Source organism: Ochotona curzoniae, unplaced genomic scaffold (assembly GCF_017591425.1).
Source record: "Ochotona curzoniae isolate NIBS_2020 unplaced genomic scaffold, NIBS_Ocur_1.0 contig_4148, whole genome shotgun sequence".
NCBI lineage: Eukaryota > Metazoa > Chordata > Mammalia > Lagomorpha > Ochotonidae > Ochotona > Ochotona curzoniae.
The window spans coordinates 1,700,045-1,723,638 of record NW_024466146.1 but is presented as its reverse complement, the minus strand read 5'-3'; the positions used below and the strand labels follow the sequence as shown (position 1 = coordinate 1,723,638).

Below are 23,594 nucleotides of genomic sequence, written 5' to 3'. Positions count from 1 at the left end.
ATACCACAGACCAAATCTCTTAAACTTGGTTCAGGAAGGGCTTCAGCAGAGCAAAAGAATGAGTACAGTCAGTGGTCAGGTGGTAGGATGGTTTGGGGGCCCAGGAAGATCAAGAGAGAAATACAGCAAAACCCAAGCACAAGGACAGGAAAGCAGGAATCCTTCCAAACCAGTTCCAAGGTCGCAGGAAGAGGCTCGGGAGGCTGGGCAGCAGCCAGGCAGGTCCGGAGAGCAGTTTGGCGGGTTGTAAAGGAATAGGACCCTAAGTACACTTCTCACCCCAGGGTGACAGGCCCCCCACCACTGGCTCCAAATGATGGCAGCCTTTTTCAGACATTAAACTTGATGCAGAATAAACATCTGCTACAACAGAACATCTTCAAAATGTCAGCGGCGCTGAAAAGCTTTGAAGATAATTCCAAAAAAAAAAAAAAAAAGGTTTCTTTCTTTTCAAGGTGAATGTTTTGAAGAGGATGACACTCATTTGGGGAAGTCCTGCAATGTCTAAATGTCTATAACATCACTAACAGGACACGTCACATGCAGTGCTTGTTATTCCACAATTTTGTACATAAGGAACGTATGATTATGAGATGAGAAGAGGCGATCATGATACGGGTTGACTTAAATCCTGCCTGAGGCTAGGCCGCCCACATCCCACACTGCTGCCCCTCAGCTCCGTGCTGAGCTCTGGGCCCTGCGAGGCAGCGAGGGCTGCTCGAGTTGGAAACCTGGTCTGAATTCCCAGTTCCCTTTTCATGACCTGGGCAGTCCCAGCCCTGGCAGGCATTCAGAGTGAAGCCGTGGATGGGCGCGCACTCCCTACTTCTCAAATAAATTTCTAAAAATATATATTCATTGCTATAGTAACAATGATGCTGTAGAATGCTATAAAATATTCTACAATCCTCTTTTAGCCTTTTCTTAAGTCTTGAGTTGGTAATCATGCGCTATAACACTAAATTAGAACTACTGTTGGGGATCTGTTCATTTAGTATTTTGATGTGTCTAGAAATTTTGCAACTTTCACTAATGACTTAGGAAAACTAAGGCAGCTTATCTCAAAGGCTTATTCAACTTTCAAAGTTTGTTCTTTTGGAAAGATAACAATCTCTTAGTTCCCTAACATTCATGCTCATGGCTGGTTAGTCTTCAACGTGAATGTCAAAATCTAGTATTTGGGCCTGGCGCAATGGCTCAGTGGCTAAATTTTCATCTTGCATGTGCTGAGATCCCATAGGGGTGCTGGTTTATGTCCCAGCTATCCAGCTGCCCTTCCAGCTCCCCGTTTGTGGCCTGGGAAAGCAGCAGCAAAAGTCCCCAAAGCCTTGGGATCCCGTAACCACAAAGCTTCTAGCTTTGGATTGGCTTGGCTCAGTTTCAGCCATTGTGGCCATTTGGGGAGTGAAACGTGGATGAAAGATCTTTCTCTCTGTCTTTCTCTCTCTAAATCCATTCTGCCTTTCTAATAAAAATAAATAAACCTTAAAAAAAAATCTGTTCTTTGCCACAGAAGTTGCTCAGAACGAATGACATCATTTCATTGACATGTAATAACAAGTAATTGGCAAAATTCTCCAGGACGCATGCTCATCACAGCAGTAAAACAGACGACACTCCAGTGTATTAACCAAGTGACCCTTCTAAGTGACATGACCCAACTAGATTTATGGCAGGAGGCACGTTCTCTTTTACTTTAACAACACTTAGACTTCCACCTTACTTAGCTGTACGCACGGAACCAGCACTGGGAAGTCTTGCTCTCGTACTTATTCTTTCCTCCTTGGTCCAACTCACCTTGTTGAGATACAGTACAAAGCTTAAAACCAGTAAGACAGCAACCCTCACTTAACCAAAACCCGTGCCAAGGGCCGTGCCGAGGCTGTGCCAGGCACACACTGTACCAGCAGACCGTCCTGAGGCCCTTTCCTGCCTGAGCTGGTGTAAGTCACACACCAGCCAAAAGAATAGGGGGTCTCAACAGCATGACTGAGAGACATGAAACAGCCACCTGATTCTATATGACGACAGCTGTTCAAGTCAACAAAATATCTGAAAAAAATCACCATGTGGTAAACATTACAGCTGTTCACAAGGTAATCTCACAATAAATTTGAGTAACATAAACTGCTTTTCAGAAACCAGCAAATTAAAGATGCCCAGGTACCCGACAAAGATGAGATCTCAAGCCAGCTAGATTCAATCAGAACTAGTTTTTAAAAATCAGAAAGTGCCCCGCCCCCCAAAAAAAGTACACTATAAAAGCACAAATATGGAAAAAGCAGAAGTATCTTCTACTTTTCTAAGAGTTGGCAGGAACCAGCAAACAGGCAAAAATCTCCACTCTCACAGAGCTTGCCTCTCCTTGCACTGGTGACACCCATTTCCTAAGAAGTACGAGTCCTGAGCAACGGCTTCCAAGAACCTGCCGCATCAGTGAGGCCAGCTTGTTAAGAGATGCTAACACTGGCCTGCTGTGGCCAGATAGAATTAAAACTTTAATTTCCCTACTTAAGATTCCTGGCGCTAAAGCTGTGGCAAGTTCAAGCTCAGCTTGCAGTGCCAGCATCCTATAAGGGTACTGGTTCACACCCCCAGCTTCTCCATTCCCAATGCAGTTCATTGCTAATACACCTGGAAAAGCAATGGGAGATAGCTTAAGTGGCTGGGTCCCTGCCCCTTATATGGAAGAGCCAAAATGAGCTCCTGGGTCCTGGCTTCTGCCTGGCCCAGCACCAGCTGTTGTGGCCCTCTGGGAAATGAACCAGCAGATGCGAAAACCTCTCTAACTTTGCTTTTCAAATATATAAATCTTTTTTTTAAAAATTCCATGCAGCGTTATGATTGCACTGTTTTCTCATGTAGACTTCTCAAGATATAATTCATCTATCATACAGATTTTTCATTCATTCATGAATTTGATATGGATCGTTTCATTTCTGGCCATTCTCAACTTTCTTAATGCTCCCTGCCTTAACCAGAAGACTTGATAACTAATTCTACCTGGTTCAAAACCAGACCACAGGGCCTGGCGTGGTAACCTAAAAGCTAAAAGTCCTCACCTTGCACACACCAGGATCCCATATGGGCACCAGTTCTAATCCTGGTAGTCCCACTTCCCATCCAGCTCCCTGCTTGTGGCCTGGGAAAGCAGTCAAGGACGACCCAAAGCCTTGGGATCCTGCACCCACGTGAAAGACCTGGAAGAGGCTCCAGCCTCCTGGCTTCAGATCAGCTCAGCTCCGGCCACTGTAGCCACTTGGGGAGTTAATCAATGGATGGAAGATCTTCCTCTCTGTCTTTCCTCCTCCCTGAATACCTGACTTTCCAATAAAAATTTAAAAATAACTCTTAAAAAAAAAAGCTACACTAGAGCACAGACTGAAGATAAATTCCTTGTCAAATGAAGAGGTATTATGTGGAAACAAACAAGCAGCCTGGTCTTCCGGGCCTTCCCAAGGTAGGGCCCTTTATCAACCTGGAACCCAAGACTAGGAATCTCAGATCTGTAACACCCCTGAAACTCCAGTCTCAAAAAACCAGAATTCTACGTGTTGGAGCAACTGAAAAAAAGACACCAGGACACCTGGTGGTTAAAGTATCATCCCATTTGTACAGAATCTTTCCTCACATACACCTTATTTTGCCTTTACTACTAGATTTTAAGCGATTTTAAAGTAAAAAATTCCATCAGTTATTTTGTCATTCCCTTCAGCCAGCGGCTTGTCATAAAAGTGAAATATGAAGCATCAGTGAATGAATGAGCATCCAGTCAGTGCTATAGAAATGACATTTGAAGCCTACAGTCTGATCTACAGCATAAAGAAGATACAAACTTACTATTTTCTTGGACTCTGGCCACAAATCCCATTAAAGGTAACTGAGGAGTTACCTGTAGGATGGAGGGAGGAGGAGGAGCAAGAGGTACTGCAAAAACAAAAAAGGTGCGGAGGAAAAGGGGTAAGGGCAGGTTCCACTCCAAGGAAGGGTAATACAATAAAACAAACATTTACAGGAAGAAACCAGTCGTCTTCACAAACATTTAATAAGCTGGCACGAGGAGCATCTTCTGAGGACTGATTCATGCATACACATAAAGCCGACAGTAAGGGAGTTTTTGATGTTTTTAAAAATTAACCTAGAAACATTTGCACTTACATCTAATAGCAACCCATGTTTTCCATATCTTTAACATGTCTTCTCAAAAAGACTGCAAATCATCATGAATAACTGATTTTTCAGAAAAATTTTAAAGTAACAAGCATAAATGTGTATCAACACAGGAGAAAAAATTACATCATAAACGTACACCTTATAGTTTTTCAACAAATGGAAACTAATTGGTTCTTGATTCATTAGTTAAACATAATATCTGCTGATTTTCTACCAAGTTGCAAGCACTTATTATGGTCATTATCACCAAAACTTTTCTCTGCAGCTGGCACTGTGGCACAACCAGATAAGCTGCCCCTTGTAATGCTGGCATCCTGCAGATACTGGTTCAAATCCAGGCTGCTTCACTTTCAATCCAGCTCCAGGCTAATGTGCCTGGGAACGCAGAAGATGGCCTAAGTTCTTGGGCCTTAGCACCCACTTGGAAGACATGGACGGAGTTCTAGACTCCTGGTTTCAGCTCAGCCCAGCCGTGGCCTTGGCAGCCATTTGGGAGAGTGAACCAGCAAATGAAAGATCTCTCTTTTTCTCTCACCTGCTCTGTCTTCCAACTAAACAAATAAATCTTAAAAACACAAAACCTTTCAGAGAGTCAGGTGTCGTGTCATGACAATGTTTCGTACTCCCCCATAACTGGGACAATGCCTAGCACAAGTAAACCTTCCACAAATGTTCAACATAAGTAAATGCACAAATAAGGCAGGGGTATGCCTGTCAAACAATGCACAAGATTAGCAATACAGTCTGGTTGTAAAATACTAACTGCATCTTCTTATAAGAATGCCTTATTAACCCAAAATTACGGTTAAGACACCAGATTAAAAAGACAAGTATGTGTCTGCCTTCAAGGAGATGGCACTGAAAATCAAAAAGAGAAAATCTTCTTAACCCAACAGTGTGTGTACAGCAGTTCCCTGCTGTGTGTGTAGGAGAGGGGGCGAGGGGAAGGGAAAGCTCTAAGAAATGACCTTTGGGCTGACATTGGAAGGAAAGGACTTTGCCAAGCAGACAAGGGTTTAGAAAAACAACCCAGTGAGGGCAAAGGCTTAGAAGGATGACCAGGTCACAGGACTGGAGGAATTTTCCCATCTGGCTAGCACAAGCTGGACCCAAATGAAATCAAACCTCAGAACAAAGGATGGGCAAACAGGAAATAGAGAAGGACCCTGCCTACTACCAGGACAGAGACAACTGGTGGAAACACGGTGGGTTTAGGACATGCAGCCTCAAGTTCCTGCTCCTGCCTCCCCTTGCTCTTTGAAGTCAACTAACTTCTTCACGCCTTCCTCATCCAAGAGATAATGATTATCAACAAGATAATGATTCTTACTCTGCATACTATTTGCAAAGATTAAAGGGCAACCATGGTTGCAGAAAGACAAGGTCTGGCCCATAATCAAGACTGTGTCTAGAAAGGGAAAGAAAAGGGGAAACTTAGTTCTGAAAAGAATATTTTCTAACAAGCCGAGAGCGATTGTGAGGTGGAAGGCAGAGGCCTTGCTAACTACACTCAGCAGGCATCAGGGGAAAGCACAGGCTGGGGAGCAGGCAAGAGTGAGAGACTGATGTGATAAACCAGGTGTAGGAGAGTAACTGCAACATAAATACAGAAGACAACTAGTTAATCTGGATGGTGTGTATAAAAACAAATCAGGAGGTACAGAGTTAGTGCTCATCAGTAGAGAAGTAACATCTGACAGAGAAGGACAACCTATTTAATCACTTCCCGCAGCGCCAGCATCTCATCAGTGCGCTGGTTCAAGTCCTGGATGCTCTGCTTCTGATCCAGCTCCCTGTTAACGGCCTGGGAAGCAGGACTGGCCCAAGTAATCGGGCCCTCGCACCCACACAGCAAACGCAGATCTGCAGTGCCTGGCTTCAATTTAGTCACTGAAGTCATCTGGGAAGTGAACCAGCAGACGGAAGATCCTTCCCCAAATGTGTATATGTGTTGTGCACCTGTGTCTGTGTGTTTTTCTCTCTTTCAAATAAACTATAAACACACAGACAAAACCTCATAATACCTTTGGCTTAGTTTTTCCCTAGTCACACATCTTGACAAAAAACCTTTGGCTTGTCAGTTTGTGGCTGGCTCATGACCTCATAGCTGTTGCTATGTTCATAATACCCAGCTTGCAACATCTGGGGGAAGCAGAGGCAGCGAATGGGGGAAGCAGAGAGAGAAGAGGTTACACACAGGAGCAGCAGTAGCCAAGAGCCGGCACCAGAAAAGCAGAGAGATCCATGGCCACATTAACAAAGTCAAGATGCTCCCCTCCCGTCGGCAGGTACCACAACCTTCCTTGAAAGAGAAAAGTAGGAAATTTCAACTTTCATTACCAAATAAAAAATACACATATGGTCTTTTTGGACACCACACTAAAAAAGAAAATAATTACGTGGCTATCTTACAAGTCTTTCCACGCATAGGCGGACTTTAATATTTAAGACTAAGAGACTCAGGCCAGCATTGGGTGTGGTACGCCTCCTCCTGAAGTGCTGGCATTCCATACAGGAACCAGTTCAAGACCCACCTGCCCGACTTCCAACCCAGCTCCTTGCTAACACCCATGGAAAGGCAATGGAAGATGGGCCAAGTGGTTGGGCCCTGCACCCACAGGGAGACCTGGAAGAAGCACTGGGCTCCTGGTTTAGGCTCTGCCCATACGTGGCCATTTGGGGAGTGAACCAGCAAACATAAGTTCTCTATCTTATTTCCTTTCTCTCTGTTAAAAAAATAAGAAACTCACAGGCTTTACTGCTTTTTGAGAGCATCCAAGACCATTGAAATCTCGGCCAGGAACCCGCACTTGCAAGCAGGAGGCATAGGAACTGCCCAGCCATTTGCTAATTGGCTGAGACCCCACCGATGGGGAGTGTCTTTTCTGCAGGTTCCCCAGCCAGAGGAGGAGGAGCGACCACTTAACCCAAGACACTTCCTAGAACCTCCATATCTCAGCATCTCTCCATTCAAGAAGCACCCTGTCTCCTGGCTCTCTCCTGGGAGATGCTTCACCTTGTTCACCTGCTCACTTTGCAAATAAAAGTTCTCTGTTTGCACTTGGTTCCTGGCCTTTTACTTCTGCAGGAAGCTGCGGAAAAAACCCATAGAGTTTTGCAATAACACTTTTTCTTTCTCTTTATCTGAAACCATAGTTGTCCACCAGCAGTAGCCAGGTAAAAAACAAAACCAAGATTTTCTTTTGTCAATGCTACTTTAAAGCACATTGAAAAAGCTCAATTTACAGTTGTTTACACAAATCATTACAAAATCTACTTTTTTGCTCACTGCAAACTACCATGATGATCCAAATTAAATCTGATATCACAACATTTGCTCCTGAGACCCAGCAAGATTTCATCTGACCAGAATTCCTGTGAATCAGACCATAACAGAGTAGCATACTGCAGACTAGATGGAACACACCAGGAGAATTTTGATGCAAAGAACTGACTGTGACATTCAGTTTATGTCCTGGACATCTCGTGAACAGACAAGAACAGAAAGCAATCCTCATGTGGCTCTGTCCCTCAAAAGGTGTCCAAACCTGCACTTGGCTGAGTGCTTTCACAACGCACAGGACGGAAGGTACAGACTCGAGTTTACAGAGGGGCTGGCTGGATTCACAGCCGGAATGGCTAGGCGCACACAGCCAGCAGACCACGCTGCAGAGATGAGTCAGTCGGCTGATGAAACAGACTCCTCACGTTTAACCGCCTGCTTATTCACAAAGCCATCAGAAGCATAATCTCTTGAGGCTTGTTGCTTTTAGAAGCCCAATGGACTGTACACACTTAGCCTTTACACCTTATTTTTTTTTTTACAGTTTTATATTCTGAAGAATTAGACTAAGTAAAAACTCTAACACTACTTTTTATTATTTTAAAAATTATTTTAAGAGGTTATATTTACTTATAATACTACATTTGAATTTAGCTGCTTTATCTTTTACGTTCCACGAAAGGAATTATCTTCAGCAATTTCTTTATTTTCCCAGCAATTTATTTTAAAACAAAATATTTTCTAAACATGAACAGTAACTTAAAATAATGGGCATTTAGGGTCGGACACGGTAGCTGCACAACTAAAGTCCTCGCCTTGCACATGCCAGGATCTCATATCAGCACCAATTCTAATCCATATGCCCTTGCTTCCCATCCAGCTCCCTGCTTGTGGCCCGGGAAAGCAGCTGATGATAGCTCAAAGCCTTGGGACCCTGCATCCGTGTGGGACACTCAGAAGAAGCTCTGGGCTTCTGGCTTCAGGTCAGCTCAGCTCTGGTCATTGAGCTCCCTTGAGGAGTGAATCAACCAACAGAAGATCTTCCTCTCTCTCTCTCCTCCTCTCTGTATATTTGACTTTCCAATAAAAAAAATAATCTTAAAAAAGAAAGAAACGAAGCTAACTTTAACAGTCAGTGTGAAGGGTCTAACTTGCCTGTAAGATACTCTGCTGCTCTGTCTTCCTCAGGATTCCCTGATAAGGCCTAAGGGCTGCCTGGCCCAAGAGGATCCGAGGACCAAGGACCGAGGACCGCCTCTTGCTGCTGCTCCCTACAAACACTCTGCCAAAGCCCACACACTGTGTCCTGGAGAGTCACAGGACACCGCAGCATATTCACAATAACAGAACATTTGATAAAGCTGCTCTTTTGCAGCAATGTCTTTCACTATTCTTTTTAATTTTTTTTATTTATTTTTATTGGAAAGTCAGATATACTGAGAGGAGACAGAGTGGAAGATCTTCCATCCGATGGTTCACTCCCCAAGCAGCCACAATGGCTGGAGCTGAGCCGATCTGCAGCCAGGAGACTGGAGCCTCTTCCAGGTCTCCCACGCGGGTGCAGGGTCCCAAGGCTTTGGGCAGTCCTCACCTGCTTTCCCAGGCCACAGGCAGGGAGCTGGATGGAAAGCAAGGACACATGGATTAGAACTAGCACGCATATGGGATACTGGCACTTGCAAGGCGAAGACTTTAGTCGCTAGGCTTCTGTACCAGGCCTAATAGCTTTTTTCTTTCTTTAACATCTTTCAGAAGTTAAGCCTGAGCCCCAGTGTGACGGTTCAATTGGTTAATCTTCCACCTACCAGCTCTGGGATCCCCTATTGGCGCTGGTTCATGTTCTAGTTCCATTTTTTTATCCACCCCTCTGTTAGTGGCCTGGAAAACAGTAGAGGATGGCCCAAGTCCTTGGAACCCTGAACCGACATGGGAGATCCAGAAGAATCTCTTGGCTTTGGATCAACTCCCCTCCAGTCACTGTGGCCATTTACAAAGTGAAGCAGAGATTGGAAGACCTTTCTGTCTCTTCTTCTCTGTAGACCTGCCTTTTGAATAAACAAAATAAATAAATCTTCAAAATTACTACTTTCTAGTTCCAAAACCATTAGAAAGAAAAAGCTAAGCCTGGCATTTTTCCTTTGTAAAAACGCATATTAATTTATACGTTCTTCTATCTCATCATATGACTATATATAAGTATACTTTTAAAAGCAATTTCCCACTTTATAAATTGTACTTTCTTTAAAAGCCTTTAGGAAAATATGATTAGTAAAGCATAGGCTAGTTTCTACTAAAAGTCTTGGTGCTCAAACTCCACATTCCTGACTCCGTACACAGCTGGGCTTATCAGTGCTCTGTCCGTAGCATACATACAGTAAGATCCGCGTGCTCGTTCACTCCTCCTTGGTACCAAGGGGCTTCGTGTTTACCTTCACAGTCAGGAGTGACCTCACACCTAGCCCTAAGTGTTTCTATGATTCTCCTGACCACCGGCAAGATGAAAAATAAACTAGTATTCCTGTTCTTTGCCTAGATTACACAATGAGAACCAAAGGGGTTTCAGTTACGCCCTGAGCAAAGAATGACTTTCTCTAAAATAATCTCATTAGAAAATAATCCCACAGGAAACAATTACTGTGCTTCTAGGATTTGGCACTACACAAGAGTCTCCATAATTTCTATACTGTAATGCCATCTTTCAAGTTAATCCCAATTGTGCATTAACAAATGCAGTTAACTGTGCTGCAAAATTTGCACCTTACAAATTCCCACTGACTTGTCAGTTCATTCCAGAAGCATGCACCCATGGCAAGGCTCCAACTTCATAAACAGGCTCATAAAACACACACCTGCCTTCACTTTGTTAAATCAGAGAATTAGCCATATGACGTACAAAAGTTCTTTCAGTTTAACTCTGAAAAACCAGGAACCATTACAGGACCAGTGGGAGTAATGGCAGAGGCTTATATAATATTCTAAAACAAACCAAATGAAGACAGATTGAATAGCCTTAAATATTTGACTCACACAGTATGAAGTCTTACAAAAACAGCTTCCCCAAAAAGAAGCGCAGGGGGAGAGGGGAGGGAGGGAAGCAAGCAAGCAATAGTGTACAAAGAGCACCTTGGCGAGGAGGGAAAATGTTTCTAGAGAAGAGTACAAGAAAACAAATCACAGCTCAACTACCTCACATTTTACAGCAAAGGCCCAAATAATGTCAACTCCTGCTTCTTTCCCGAGTGCGAAAGATACTTTCTTTTTTAAGATTTATTTTATTATTATTATTATTTATTTATTGGAAAGGCGGATATACAGAGAGGAGAGACAGAGAGGAAGATCTTCTGTCCGATGTATCACTCCCCAAGTGAGCGCAACGGCCGATGCTATGCCGATCCAAAGCCAGAAGACTCTTCCAGGTCTCCCACGCAGGTGCAGGGTCCCAAAGCTTTGGGCCGTCCTTGACTGCTTTCCCGGGCCACAGGCAGGGAGCTGGAAGGGAAGCGGGGCTGCCGGGATAGAACCGGCGCCCATATGAGATCCCGGGTGTGCAAGGCGAGGACCTTAACCACTGCGCCACCGCGCCGGGCCCAAAAAATACTTTCAACACAACCATTCCATAAGGGGAGTCTGCTTCCGCTTGTTACATGTGTTTTCATATTTACAAAGAAAATTTGAACAGATTTCCAAGCAAACTTTGGTGAAATATTTATTTTGGAAATATTAAATATATACTTCAAGAGCTTTCAAATAGATTCTACCGACACAGTTCTCACGGAACTATACTGGTGTGTGTATATACACAATAAACAATATCTCCACTTGGGGGAGTCTGTGACATAGCGAGTTAAATGCTGCCTACAGCAACAGTACCACCTGGGTGCTGGTTCAAGTCCAGACTGCCCCACTTACAACTCAGCTCCTTGCTAACTTGCCTGGGAAAAGAGCAAGATGGCCCAAGTCCTTGGGTGCCTGCCACCCAGGTGAGACCTAGAAGAAGCGCCTGGCTCCTGGCTCCGTTAGTCCCAGGCTTGACCCTGTCCCAGCTGTTACAACCATGTGGAGAGTGAATCAGTGGATAGAAGGTCTCTCTCTCTCTCTCTCTCTCTCTCTCTCTCTCTCTCCTTCTCTTTCTTAACCTTGTGAAGTAAGAAAAAAATCTTAAAGAGAAATATCTCCACATATACTCGCTATCTATCACATATGCTTGGCGTTGAGCTGAACAGTGAAACACCTGCGCTCCCTCAGGACTGACACTATTCTTTCAAAACGCAACGTAAGAATAAAGTGAAATACCCAAGGGCCTTAAGCAGTAATTACTCAGACGTCTATCTGGGCCAAGGAGAAACTCGTCTTCAGCAGGACTCTAAAACAGGCTACATCAGAAACAACTCAGATTCAAGAATACAGTAACTGTAAAACAGTGGCTGAACAACTGTGAGCTTGCACAGCATGATTTAAAAGCAGTGTGTGTGAAAGACTCAGGTATTTTTGTCTAAGTTTAGTCTCAAAATGAATAAAAGAATGGCAGCCAAGCACAGTGACAGCAGTAAGAGAAGTGCGTTCAGCGAGGCAGTACAGACACGGGCAGAGCTCAGCGCTCACACACTGCACAGCACAGTGAGGGCACCTCCCTGCTCCACTTGCCCCGTCCCTCAAAAGAGGGGGATGCAGGAGAGTAAGAGAATGGTTACTTCAAAATCTGAAGGAAGGTAGGACAACAAAGACCGTGGAGAGCCAGGTCCAAAGCCACTTCAGTTCCTAACCTGCCCATCACTTCAGCCTTAGCTTCCTCACCTGCAAAACACAGACCAAACAGCATCCCCAGTCCTGCTCTGTACACGATTCTAAACATAGAGAACACAGAACAGTCTTTGTAAGTTCTCAGTAGGAAAAAGACCAAATTTCTTTTTGAATATGGCAAAAGAAATAACTAAGGTTCCCACTAAGGACAAATTTCAGTTCTATTAAATCAGAGCTTATAAGAAGTTCTAGTATCAGAAATGCTAACAGACTTAGGTCATCTCTTGGCAAGAATCCAGAAAAACACAGTCAAAGCTGACAAACATATCCACCCGAGGAGTGAGTCTAACACTTGCCCCTGTCCTCTAGGGAATCAGCTCAGCATTACACTCGTGCCAGGTCAATTTTATCTGTATGCATGATGCATTTGGCCGTTGATTATAATTGCCTCTTCTATCTGGGTCAATTGCCCTAAGCCCTGGTTTGCCCAATACACATCTGGTGTGAGAAGTTAACTAATTGCCTAGCACAATGTAATTTCAAAATGCCATTTTCATTTTCCTTTGTCACAGATTTTGTTTATGTAATCCAATTTTTCATTTTTGGCTATTCACAGAGTAAAGTATATGTGCCAATAAATAGGAAATGCTGTTCATCCCAATACTATTTTAAAAAGTAAATTAAAGACTAGGACATTTAAAAGGAGTCTGTCAAAAAAAAAAAATGTAGATTCTACCTTACATGGAAACCATACATTTATTTAAAAGGAAAAAGAATTAGAAGACAATATTAAGCAACCCAGGACTGATTCACTGATTATTATTCTACTCATTCAACAAATACTACTAACCACCTAGTATGTACTAGTTACCTGTAACTAAAGGGTTTTATTAAATGGAAGGTTTCTCATTAGATACATTCTACAGCATGCAAGAGAAAATCTAACCTGGATTCTGGTTATAAAAAGGTCCTCCGTTCATCTGATTCTGAAGGCTCGTCTGTGAAGTCATGGAAGGAGGACGCCTGTAGGGCAACGAGCCCCCTATGGTTGGCGGAGTGTGGCGAGAGGCAGGCCTATTCATGCTGTAGAACTGAACAGGATGGCCTGGAAAACGGGACAGAACAGGACTCTTTCATTAAAAGAACATTACCTTAGATGACGAAATGCTTCATGTGTACTACCTGGATCTTACTAAGACTATTTAAAATAACAGCATCTAGCCACTTTATCTGCTATCTGAAAAGCATAAGCCAACAGTTATTGTCAGTTGTCATATCAAAGTACAAAAGCCAAAAGTAAATAAAATATTATTAATTCCAGGAAATTTATATCTAAATAAATAATTGATAATACTAGGCTTTTATTAAATTAATAATAAGGTTTTAAAATAATTACCATTTAAGTTATAGGCCTTGATATAACTTGAATCTATCCCTTACAAAAGCTAATGTGTTGAAAACAATCCCTAATATAATAATTTTAGAAGGTGGAATTTTAAAAGTGATTACATCATGAGGGCTCTGTCATATATGAATGCATTAACACCACTATTTACAGGAGTGAGCAAGTCACCACTGGAATGGATTTCAGTTTCCAGATTCCAGAACCATGAACCGAAGAAACGCTTACTGTTTCTAAACGAATCAGTTTATGTTATTGTCACAAGAGCACAAACACACAGAAAGCCTTCTCCCTACCAAACACAAGGAAAATAAAAAGCTACCAACCACAGAAAACTCAAACAGAATGGCATTTAGAAACCAAAGAAAAAATGCATGACCCAAGGCGTAGGGGGTAAAGCCACTGCCGCAGCATCAGGATCCCACGTGTGCATGGCCCTGCACCGGGCGGTGCTCCACTTCCAGCCCAGTACCCTGCAAAGGCGTCCCGAGAGCAGCAGAGGACGGTCCAAGCGCTTGGGTGTCAGCAGCACATGAGCGAGTGGGCAGCTCTTGGCTGCTGCAGCCATTCGGGAGTGAACCAGTGGCTGAAGGGTCTGTCCTACTCCCTTCCTCTCTAACTCTTTCAAACAAACAAATTATTTTAACAAATTTGTGTATTCAAGCTTTAAACCTGTCAACTGAGAATTCTATAGCCATGATAAAAAGATAAACATGTAAACTGCTTAAAAGACATATTTGAATCATTTTACAAATATTTAACTGCCATTTTAGTAAGAATAAACTATAATACAGTAATACAAACCTAGAACTTAAAAACAGGATTACCAAATTGTGAGTTATATATAGTCTTAAATCTAGCTCAAAATCTCACTTTGTGAGACCACAATGATTTAAAAACAGTACTTAACAGATGCTTTCCATACTGAAGCAATTTATCTTGCTTTAGGTTTAAAAATAAAAGTACAGCTGTCAAACTTAACTTTAAGACCAAAAACTAAAAGCTTCTAGAAGAAAAAGGAAACACAAATAAAAAATGTGTATGCCTTTAGGTAAACACTTCTTACCAAAGGCACAATCCATGAAAGAAAAGAATATTTAATCAAATAGATGTATTTGAACTTCTTGTATTTGAAAGACACAATTAAGAAAATGAAAACGTAAGTCACAAAAATGGAAGAACATATTGGCAGCTCACATAATTGCTAAAGGACTTGCATTCTGAATACAAGAGGAACAAACACTTCAATAGCTACTTCACCAAAGAGATGCACGTGGCAGGAAAGCAGGCACGGGTACCAGCAGCCGATGAGTGCAGGGGCTTAGCCTAACGGTCAAGCAGCTCATTTCTCATGTAAGGCTGCTCTGGTCCAATGTCCAGTGCTGGTCCCTGACTCCAGCTTCCTGCCAACTGCAGCCCCTGGAAGGCAGCAGTGACGGCTCAGGTGGGAGACCTGGTCTGTACTCCCTGCTCCTGACTCTGACTTCAGCCTGTACCACCATGGCAGGCTCCAGGGCAGTGAGCCAGAAGATGAGGATTCTCTGCCTCCAAAACAAAAGACATCAACATCATTAGGCACTAGGGAACTGAAGATCAAAACCACATGAGAACTCAACATATGTCTACTAAAGTTGCTATAGCTAGCTTAAAAAAAAAGGAGGGGAGGAGGGCACATTTGCCCGAGGGGTTAGGACGCTGCCTAGGATGTCCACATCCGCAGCAGACTGTCCAAGCTTGAGTCCTTGGCTCTGCTCCCTACTGAGCTTCCAGTTGATGTAGGACTTAGGAGGCAGCAGGTGATGGCTCAAGTGATGAGGCCCACGTCACCCATGTGGGAAACATAGAATTCTTGGCTCCCAGATTCAACCCAGCCTCGCCCCAGCTGTTGTGCATATTTGGTGTCTGAACCACTGGCAATCTGTTTCTCTGCCTCTCAAAAAAAAAAAATAATAATAATAATAATAAAGAAAAAAAAAGAAACACACACAACAGAAGTGACAGTTACAAATACTGAACAATGTAACTGGAAATCAGATACATCACTGGTGAAGGTACAAAATGTTACAGCCAGTAACATTAGCGTTTGTTAACCTGGTGATCCTTCTTGCCAGGCATTAACCCAATGGGGAAAAAATAAAACCTCTGTTCAGGGATAAGCATTCTGTCGAGTGGTTAAAATGTTCACCTCAGGCCTGGAACAATGGCTCAACTGACCAATTCTCCACCTTCAAGCACCAGAATCCCATTATGGCGCCAATTCATGTCCCAGCTGCTCCACTTCCCTCCCAGCTCCCTGCTTGGGGCCTGGGAAAGCAGCAGCAAATGGACCAAAGCCTTGGGACTCTGCATCCACATGGGAGACTTGGAAGAAGTTCCAAATTCTAGCTTCGAATCGCTCAGTTCTGGTCATTGCAGCCATAAGGGGAGTGAACCAGTGGATGGAAGATCTTTCTGTCTTTCCTTTTCTCCATAAATATGCCTAATAAAAGTAAGTAAATATTAAATAATAATAATAAAGCATTCATCCCATGCATATGTGTCTGGGTTTGAACCCTGACCACAATCCCAATTTCAGTTTTCATTTCTGTTCATGCATATTCTAGGGCTCAAGTGACTGGGTTCATGACATCCACATGGAGACTCACAACGCTCCAGGTGTGGCATGGCCCAGCCCCAGCCACTGATGGCCCTTTAGGAACAAAGGAACTGTTACAAATACTAAAAACATCTTTGTTCAAAGACCTACATTGTAAATGTTTACAGCAGTTCTATTCATAATCATTCAGAACTGCTCATAGTCCAGATGTCCTTCAGCTGGGAAAGAGGCTAAATGTGATGCCTCCGTACCAGAAGACCCCACTCGTGGGTGAAAAGGGGCAGAACACTTACACATACAACGGCTGTAAGTCTTAAACACATCCGACCAAAAGGCCAGACACAAGAGGCCATATGTTGCCTATTTCCAATTATACAATATTCTTACAGAAACAATTTAAGGGAATGCACTCAAAGGGTTGCAGGGCTACGAGGAATGGAAGGAGAGGAGGCCAAGACAGCTCTAGACCTGGATGTGGTGTGACCGCAGGACCAAGTATCTATGCCCAGACTCACAGACACATTCAGTTTCTTCAGAAAGTTCATGGCAAAATGAAGTCAAGTTTATTTTGGTTCCCCACCCACCACGCCCTGAAAATGTTGTAATCCATGTAAAATGTTTTCACAATACACATTTTCCAAATTGTATGAAAAAACATTAACATCAGCTAAATTTTTTTTGCACCAAAATGAACTCATTCTTCCAATTGTTTTTTCACAAATATTTTCAAGTTCATTTGTACATATAGACAAGATGGGTCTTACTGCACATAAACTATACCTTAATTTTAAAACAAATGAAAAATTATTTGGTGAGCCAAACACTGGTAACAGCTTACACTGATGTAAGTTATTAGTGAGACATTTAGCTTGCTTTTTTAAGATATGATCATTAACTCACATAACGGTTTAGTTAAATATAGTTTATTTAGGCATCTGCTACTAAATCACCATTTAGTTACAAAATTGTTGACTCAGTTGGGGGGACAATTTCCCTTCCTGAGATGACAGCCATTTTTAAGATGTATTTTCATTCTCTTGAAACAGGGGCAAACCAAGATTCCTCCACTTCACCAGTCTGTATTGCCTAACAGACCTTTCTGCAGATCAAGTGATAGCTCAGGTTTACACTTAACCACTACCGAAATTTTCTTTTAATCTGGCACAGAAGCTAACCCATAAAACACCACCCCAAATCAATTTTAGCTCAAAGTGTTCCGAAACATGTAAACAGCATGTTAGAGGAACAGAGTTAAATATTCCGTAAAATATTTGTAGGCTAAATGCTAACATGTTATGTTTACTGAGGTTGGCATCATGCACAGTGGCTTATGCTGCTGTCTGCAGCGCTAGCATCACCCATGGGTGCCAGTTTGAGTCTTTACTACTCCACTTGCAGTTCCCTGCTCATGTTCCTGGGAAAGCTACAGAGGATGGCCAACGTGCTGGGATCCCTACACCACATGGCAGATCCGTAAGAAACTCCTGGCTGTGGCCAGGCCACTGCGATCGATTAGGGAGTGAACCAGCAGACGGGAGACTTCTGTCTCTCCTCTTTAACTCTGCCTTTAAAATAAACAAATATTTAAAATAAAAAGAACATATTTGGTAACCAGCATCACTGTTAAGTATTCAAATACAATTTCTGGTAATAGAATTTTATCTCCTCCTCCATCAAAATAGACTTCAGGTTGCAATTTTAAACCTCAAAATAAACTTTAAAAGCTCACTGCGTAAAAATTTCCAATGCTGCTAGAATAACTGATTATATTAACATACTTAACAGCTTTAAAAATGTATTTCACCAAATATTTCCTATAAAGTGTGCCTTAGAATTCTTACTACTTAACCTTTACCAAACAGTATTTCCTTTTTTTAAAAAAAAAGATTTATTTTATTTTTATTGGAAAGGCGGATATACAGAGAGGAGAGACAGAGAGGAAGATCTTCCGTCCGATGATTAACTCCCCAAGTGACCACAACGGCCGATGCTATGCCGATCCAAAGCCAGGAGCCTCTTCCGGGTCTCCCACGCGGGTGCAGGGTCCCAAAGCTTTGGGCCGTCCTCGACTGCTTTCCAGGCCACAGGCAGGGAGCTGGATGGGAAGCGGGGCCACCGGGATTAGAACCGGTGCCCACATGGGATCCCGGGCGTGCAGGGCAAAGACCTTAACCACTGCACCACCACGCTGGGCCCCCCTTTTTTTTGTTTTTAAGAAAAAAGATGTATTCATTTTTATCTGAGAGGCAGATTTAGAGAGAGAGAAAGGTCTTCCATCCTCTGGTTCACTTCTGTCCACTAGCCATTCAGCCAACTGTCTGGAGCGGCTGGAGCTGAACTTGATCTGAAGCTAGCATCCAAGAGCTTCTCACAAGTCGGCCACATGGAGGCAGGCCCCAAGGCTTGAGCCATCTTTCACTGCTTTCCTAGGCTATACAGAGGGAGCTGAATCAGAAGTGGAGCAGCCAGGACTTGAACTGGTGCCCATAGAGGACACAAGCATTACAGTGAGAATTAGCCCTCTACGCACGAAGTCATCCCCTCAAACAGTATTTCTGAGAAGAATTTCTGGAAAAAAAATGTAGAAGGCAGCTCCACACTGAATCTATAAATCTTTAAGAAAATTAAAGCAGTAAAAACAAACAAAAACAATCGTATTTGTGCCCTTATTGGAAGAATCAAAGTATAAGAAACTTTACCTCAATTTTTTTTTCCACCAGGAAATTCTTTAGTTACGTGCTAGTTTCTAGTTACTGTTATTATTATTCATACTTTTTTTTTTTCAAAGTAGAAACCAAGCCAAACAAGGCACCTTAAAGCTGGTTTCCAGAATCCCAGATAGGAAAACACCTAGATGACTGCCCCTGCTTGCAATACTCACCTGCAGGGGGAGCAGAAGAAACAGCGGGGGGAGTTGGAGAAGTGAAGCCATCGGCAAGGGTGTGGGCACCCCCGGCAGCCGCGTCAGGGGCAGCGGAGGGGGGGACAGTGGCAGGAACGAGAGGGGCGGGAGCAGATGCAGAAGCAGCAGGAAGGGGAGGAGTGCCAGCGGAGCCAGCAGGGGCTGAGGGAGAGAGGAGGAAGAGCCAGCATTAACGAGGTGGTCACATCAGGCGGGACCAGAAAAGGCAACTGAGCAGTTAATGGCAGATCTTCCGTGCTGAACACCAATCCAAAGAACAGAGAATTGAAAGCAAAGAAGGAAGCTTATGTTAAAGAACTACCAGGTATGCAGCAAATAATTCAAGATGTTCAGGGGCAATATACAGTTTTTTTTATAATTCATTAAAAACAAAACAAAAAAATTTTTTATATGAAAGCCACTACACTTTGGGGGGAGGAGGGAGTGCTCCTGTTATAGTTGTTACTTTTAGCCTAACAATCTTTAAAAATTAAAAAAGACAGAATACAATTCATTAGAAAAAAAGCACTAGTCCTTTTTTAATTACACAAGAAAATATACATTCCAAATATTTCGTCATTTAAAAACAGAACTTAACAAATTTTTTTCATGTTTTTAAAAAGGAATTATCTACTTGTCATATTCTAAAATAATATGAAATATTATAACCCATCTTTGTGTTTTGCTTTTAAAATTAAAATTTAATATCAGGTATGCCAAGACCAAATAAACAACCTTTCTGTTTTGGAAACTGTGCAACTCCAACAGCTCACTAAATGCTCCAGTCCTTTGTTTAACAGGGTTCTTCCCAGGAGTCCCTCTTGCATGCAAAGCTACACCTATGGTAACCCCGGCTGGAATTTAACTTATTTCAAAGAGGTGCTACAAACTCAACCCACCGACTGAGCCCAGGCCCCAAGGCAGAGAAACAAAAAACAATCAAGTTCCCAGTGAGCAAAAACAAATCACTTGGCTAAAAAACAAAAATCAATAATGACTCTTAGTTTTTTTAAGTCCTAAACAGAAAAAAATTCTGGATCCTGAAGAACATTCTGTCAATAAATCACAAATCTAGTTCAAACTCAGCAAGAAAAACTGCAGAGGAAGAAGCATCGCGAACATGTTACCTGGAAAGACGCTGGGAGGCGACGGGGTGGGGACAGCGATGGGCACCCCCACGCTCCCACTGCCGCTGTTCTCTCGGCTGCTGCTCCGGCTACTCGGGTGGCTCCCTCCGCTACTGCCACTGCTGCTGGAGAGACCAGAGCCACCACCGCGTGAGCTTTTAGCTACAGCATCATCAGTCCCCCAAATTTTCTGAAATGAATATAGTTACAACAAAGACAACTCCAAAGCCTTCCACTTCGCACATGATTTCTACTCGGCTGAGGGGAAGTCTGGGTTCAAGGCACGTGTTTCGATCACCTTTAATAAGATGCACTACAGAAACTGGGAACGAAAACTCCATAAACGTAAAACTTGTGGGGCTCCACATATTAAAATACGTACTACACCTTCATCTGTTCCAATTGAACCTTTCATCTGAAGAAACTTTATAATCAAAACATTTGCCTATTCAGATGTGATCAATCTTAATTTTTACAATGGCATCTTGATGTATTATCCCATAATGATGTATAGTTTTTCATCTGTAAAGTTCCACCAAAAAACTAGAAATTTCCCACATCTGGTCCATAATTTTTTGCGGATCAACTAAACTATTAACCCTGTAGAGGAATGTGCACTGTGAGAGGTCTCTGCTGTATTCAACTTCCTGCCTGAACTGTTCAAAGTTGCATCAGGACATGAGGAGAGCGAGGTGGAATCAGATGACGTTTGGAGAGTAGAGTGAGGGAAAGAACTTGGCGCGTGGAAAATGAGAGAGATTGAATTGAGGTTGTCTGACCAGATTATGGTGCCATGACCATCACGTTTTGCGCTGAGGTAGAGAAAATACCTGTAGGTTCGATTTCTTTGATTCACAGAAGCTGTCCTCACAGGGCTCTGCTGCGAGGGAGCCATATTACGGGTTGGGCTAGGTACGTAATCATTTGGAACCACTGGAGGACGCACTGGCTCCAGTGTGCGATAGGGGGAGTGCCGCCTACAAAAAGAAGAGCGTATGTAGCGTGTGATTAAGCAAGCTTCGGCACAATAAACTCCAAGAGTTGCCAGTACTGAAATACAATTTGAAATCAGAGAGAGGAAAGGTGTTTTAACATAACCCACCACCAATTGTAGTCTTGAGATTCACTTCTCCACCGTTAGGGTTCTGGTGAGCATATATTGTTAATTTTCCATCTCCAACCTCATTTCCCTGTGCTAATGCAATTTTGCTCATGTAATCTCTGAAAGCACAAAGGTTCGCCACCACCTGTACCAGTGTGTCCCAACCCGACTCGCAGATTCCGTCCACCTCTGCCCACTGCGCCCACTGCGCCCACTGCGCTGCACGAACGCCCCAGTCGTCCTCTCCTCCCTAACCGAGGGTAACCTAAGAGACGACGGCACATCTGGACTTTCGGATCAATAACCACCATCCTGATTCTCCTTACCATCCCCAACAACTCACTGCCCTTTCTGTATCTAAAACGCACACAGCTAAAACAGGAGCACACAAAACAACACAATTTAACCTGGTCTTCTTCCACACTTAACTCACTTTTTCCTTCAGTTGTCACTTTTGCATCCCTTTCTTCTTTCTCTCCTCACATTTTAGCACTTACAAGGGACACAGAAAAATGTAGTTTTTAAAGATCACCTGAGTGCTTCTATCTTACTTGAGCAAAATATAAACCAGCTTATGAATATGTATTTCCCACTTCTGCACAAAATTTACTTTTAAAAGTGGAAAAGAAATTCAAGAAAGGACATTTTACACAAAAAAAGGATGCACGCTGAAATAATCAGTTAGCTTTCCTCTCTAAGTGTCCAAATCATTGTAACAATGATAAATAGTCAGAACTGACGTAAAAACGGACATCCTGTAGATCAAATTCTGCTCTTTACATCTTGAGATGTACAAATTTAAAAATTTATTTTCCTCAAATTATGCTACTCAAATGACTTACATATTTCTCAGTAATTCATTTCTCAAAAGGCTCCTAAGCAGGCCTTTAAACACTGTTTTCCTGAGTTCTTACTTAGGATAACTGACTGTAAGTAGATCATTCTACAAGGACCCTGATGACTCTATGACTTGCCAAGTCTCTTTGCATAAACATATACACACAAATAATCTAAAGCAAATAAGGTGTACTCCGTAGGATATTTGGCCAAATGAAGAAAAAAATAATGCTAGGAGTTTGGGTTTAAAATGCCGAAAACTCAGGCATCTCTGAAATTTTAATACAAATATAAAAAATTAGAAAACTGACTAATTCCTGGAGATGTGATTTTTAGCTATTTTTTCCCAGAAGATAGTTTTCTTCAAAGAAAACCCTAAACTGACTGAGAGCAATAGAGTGAAAATAGTGATATCATTTAAGTACAAGAACAAACCAACAATAACAACACAAAAACAGAGGAACAAATATGTGCCTAGGCAAAGCCTGTGCCCAGAACCGGGCTGTGACCATCTAATGGTCCCCGGTGATCTTGCCCACGTTACTGATTTTAATAACTAAGAAAATACATTAAACCAAATATGTAATAGAAACTTCAATGTTCTGCATGAAAAAACCATCCCTCCTGAGCTTGGTGCTTCTTACACAGTTACTGTTACATCTACTGGCATTTGCAAGCTACCCTCAAGTTTAACCCAGCAGATGCTTTCCTCTATATTCAAAAAAGCAATTTTTTGTCTACTTCAAATACAGCTATTCTACTACTGATTGGAAATCACCCGTTTCATTTGCTTCCAACTGTCCTCATAACGCTGCTGAGAACGCCACCCTGCCTGATGTCTCCTCTCCCGTGCTTCACTGCCATCTGGTGGGGTGTTCCTGTCGGTTTGGTGTATTGTTTTGCTTTGTTTTTTTGGTGAGGGGGCCAAAACAAGACTGCCAATTAAAATTTGTTGCCATATATCATGAAGCCAATGGTAACCAAAACATCTTGTCTTTTATATATATTTTTTTTACAAATCCAAATTGTGGTGCACTGATCCTAGAAAGTTGATGCAAGACAGTATTACCCCCTTTTACAGATGAAAAAACTCAACTGTTTAAGTCCTGCTGCCTCTGTAGGACCCCACAGCAGGCTGCAGAGCCAGACCCCACGGCAGGCTGCAGAGCCAGACCCCACAGCAGACTGCAGAGCCAGACCCCCCAGCAGGCTGCAGAGCCAGACCCCCCTGCAGGCTGCAGAGCCAGACCCCACGGCAGGCTGCAGGGCCAGACCACAGCTGTACTCATGCAGTGTCTGGTCTGTTTTCTGCCCACCCAATGGATCCGATCATGTTAAACCACATTTACAGTTAAGGCCACAGAAAAAGAACGTCAAACTTTTCCATCAATTGACCATTTTTGCCTGCAAATGTCAAAATCCAGAACCTAAT

At 42.7% G+C, this 23,594-nt stretch overlaps 1 protein-coding gene across 49 annotated transcripts in view; it reads right to left on the bottom strand.

Annotated features, from left to right (window-relative positions):
* Positions 1 to 23,594, bottom strand: part of ABI2 (abl interactor 2) — an 81,953-nt gene that overhangs the window by 11,617 nt on the left and 46,742 nt on the right. For 5 of the 49 annotated variants that reach the window (XM_040984488.1, XM_040984490.1, XM_040984514.1 and 2 more), the window contains 3 exons: positions 20,224 to 20,348; positions 19,076 to 19,258; positions 13,143 to 13,301 (listed from right to left, as the gene is read on the bottom strand). In XM_040984488.1, coding sequence (XP_040840422.1) covers positions 13,143 to 13,301; positions 19,076 to 19,258; positions 20,224 to 20,348 — 467 coding nt within the window. Of the gene's footprint in view, positions 1 to 3,840; positions 3,928 to 13,142; positions 13,302 to 13,375; positions 13,385 to 18,509; positions 18,522 to 19,075; positions 19,259 to 20,223; positions 20,349 to 21,053; positions 21,201 to 23,594 lie in introns of all 49 variants that reach the window. The other 44 variants (XM_040984482.1, XM_040984507.1, XM_040984485.1 and 41 more) reach the window with 20 other exon arrangements.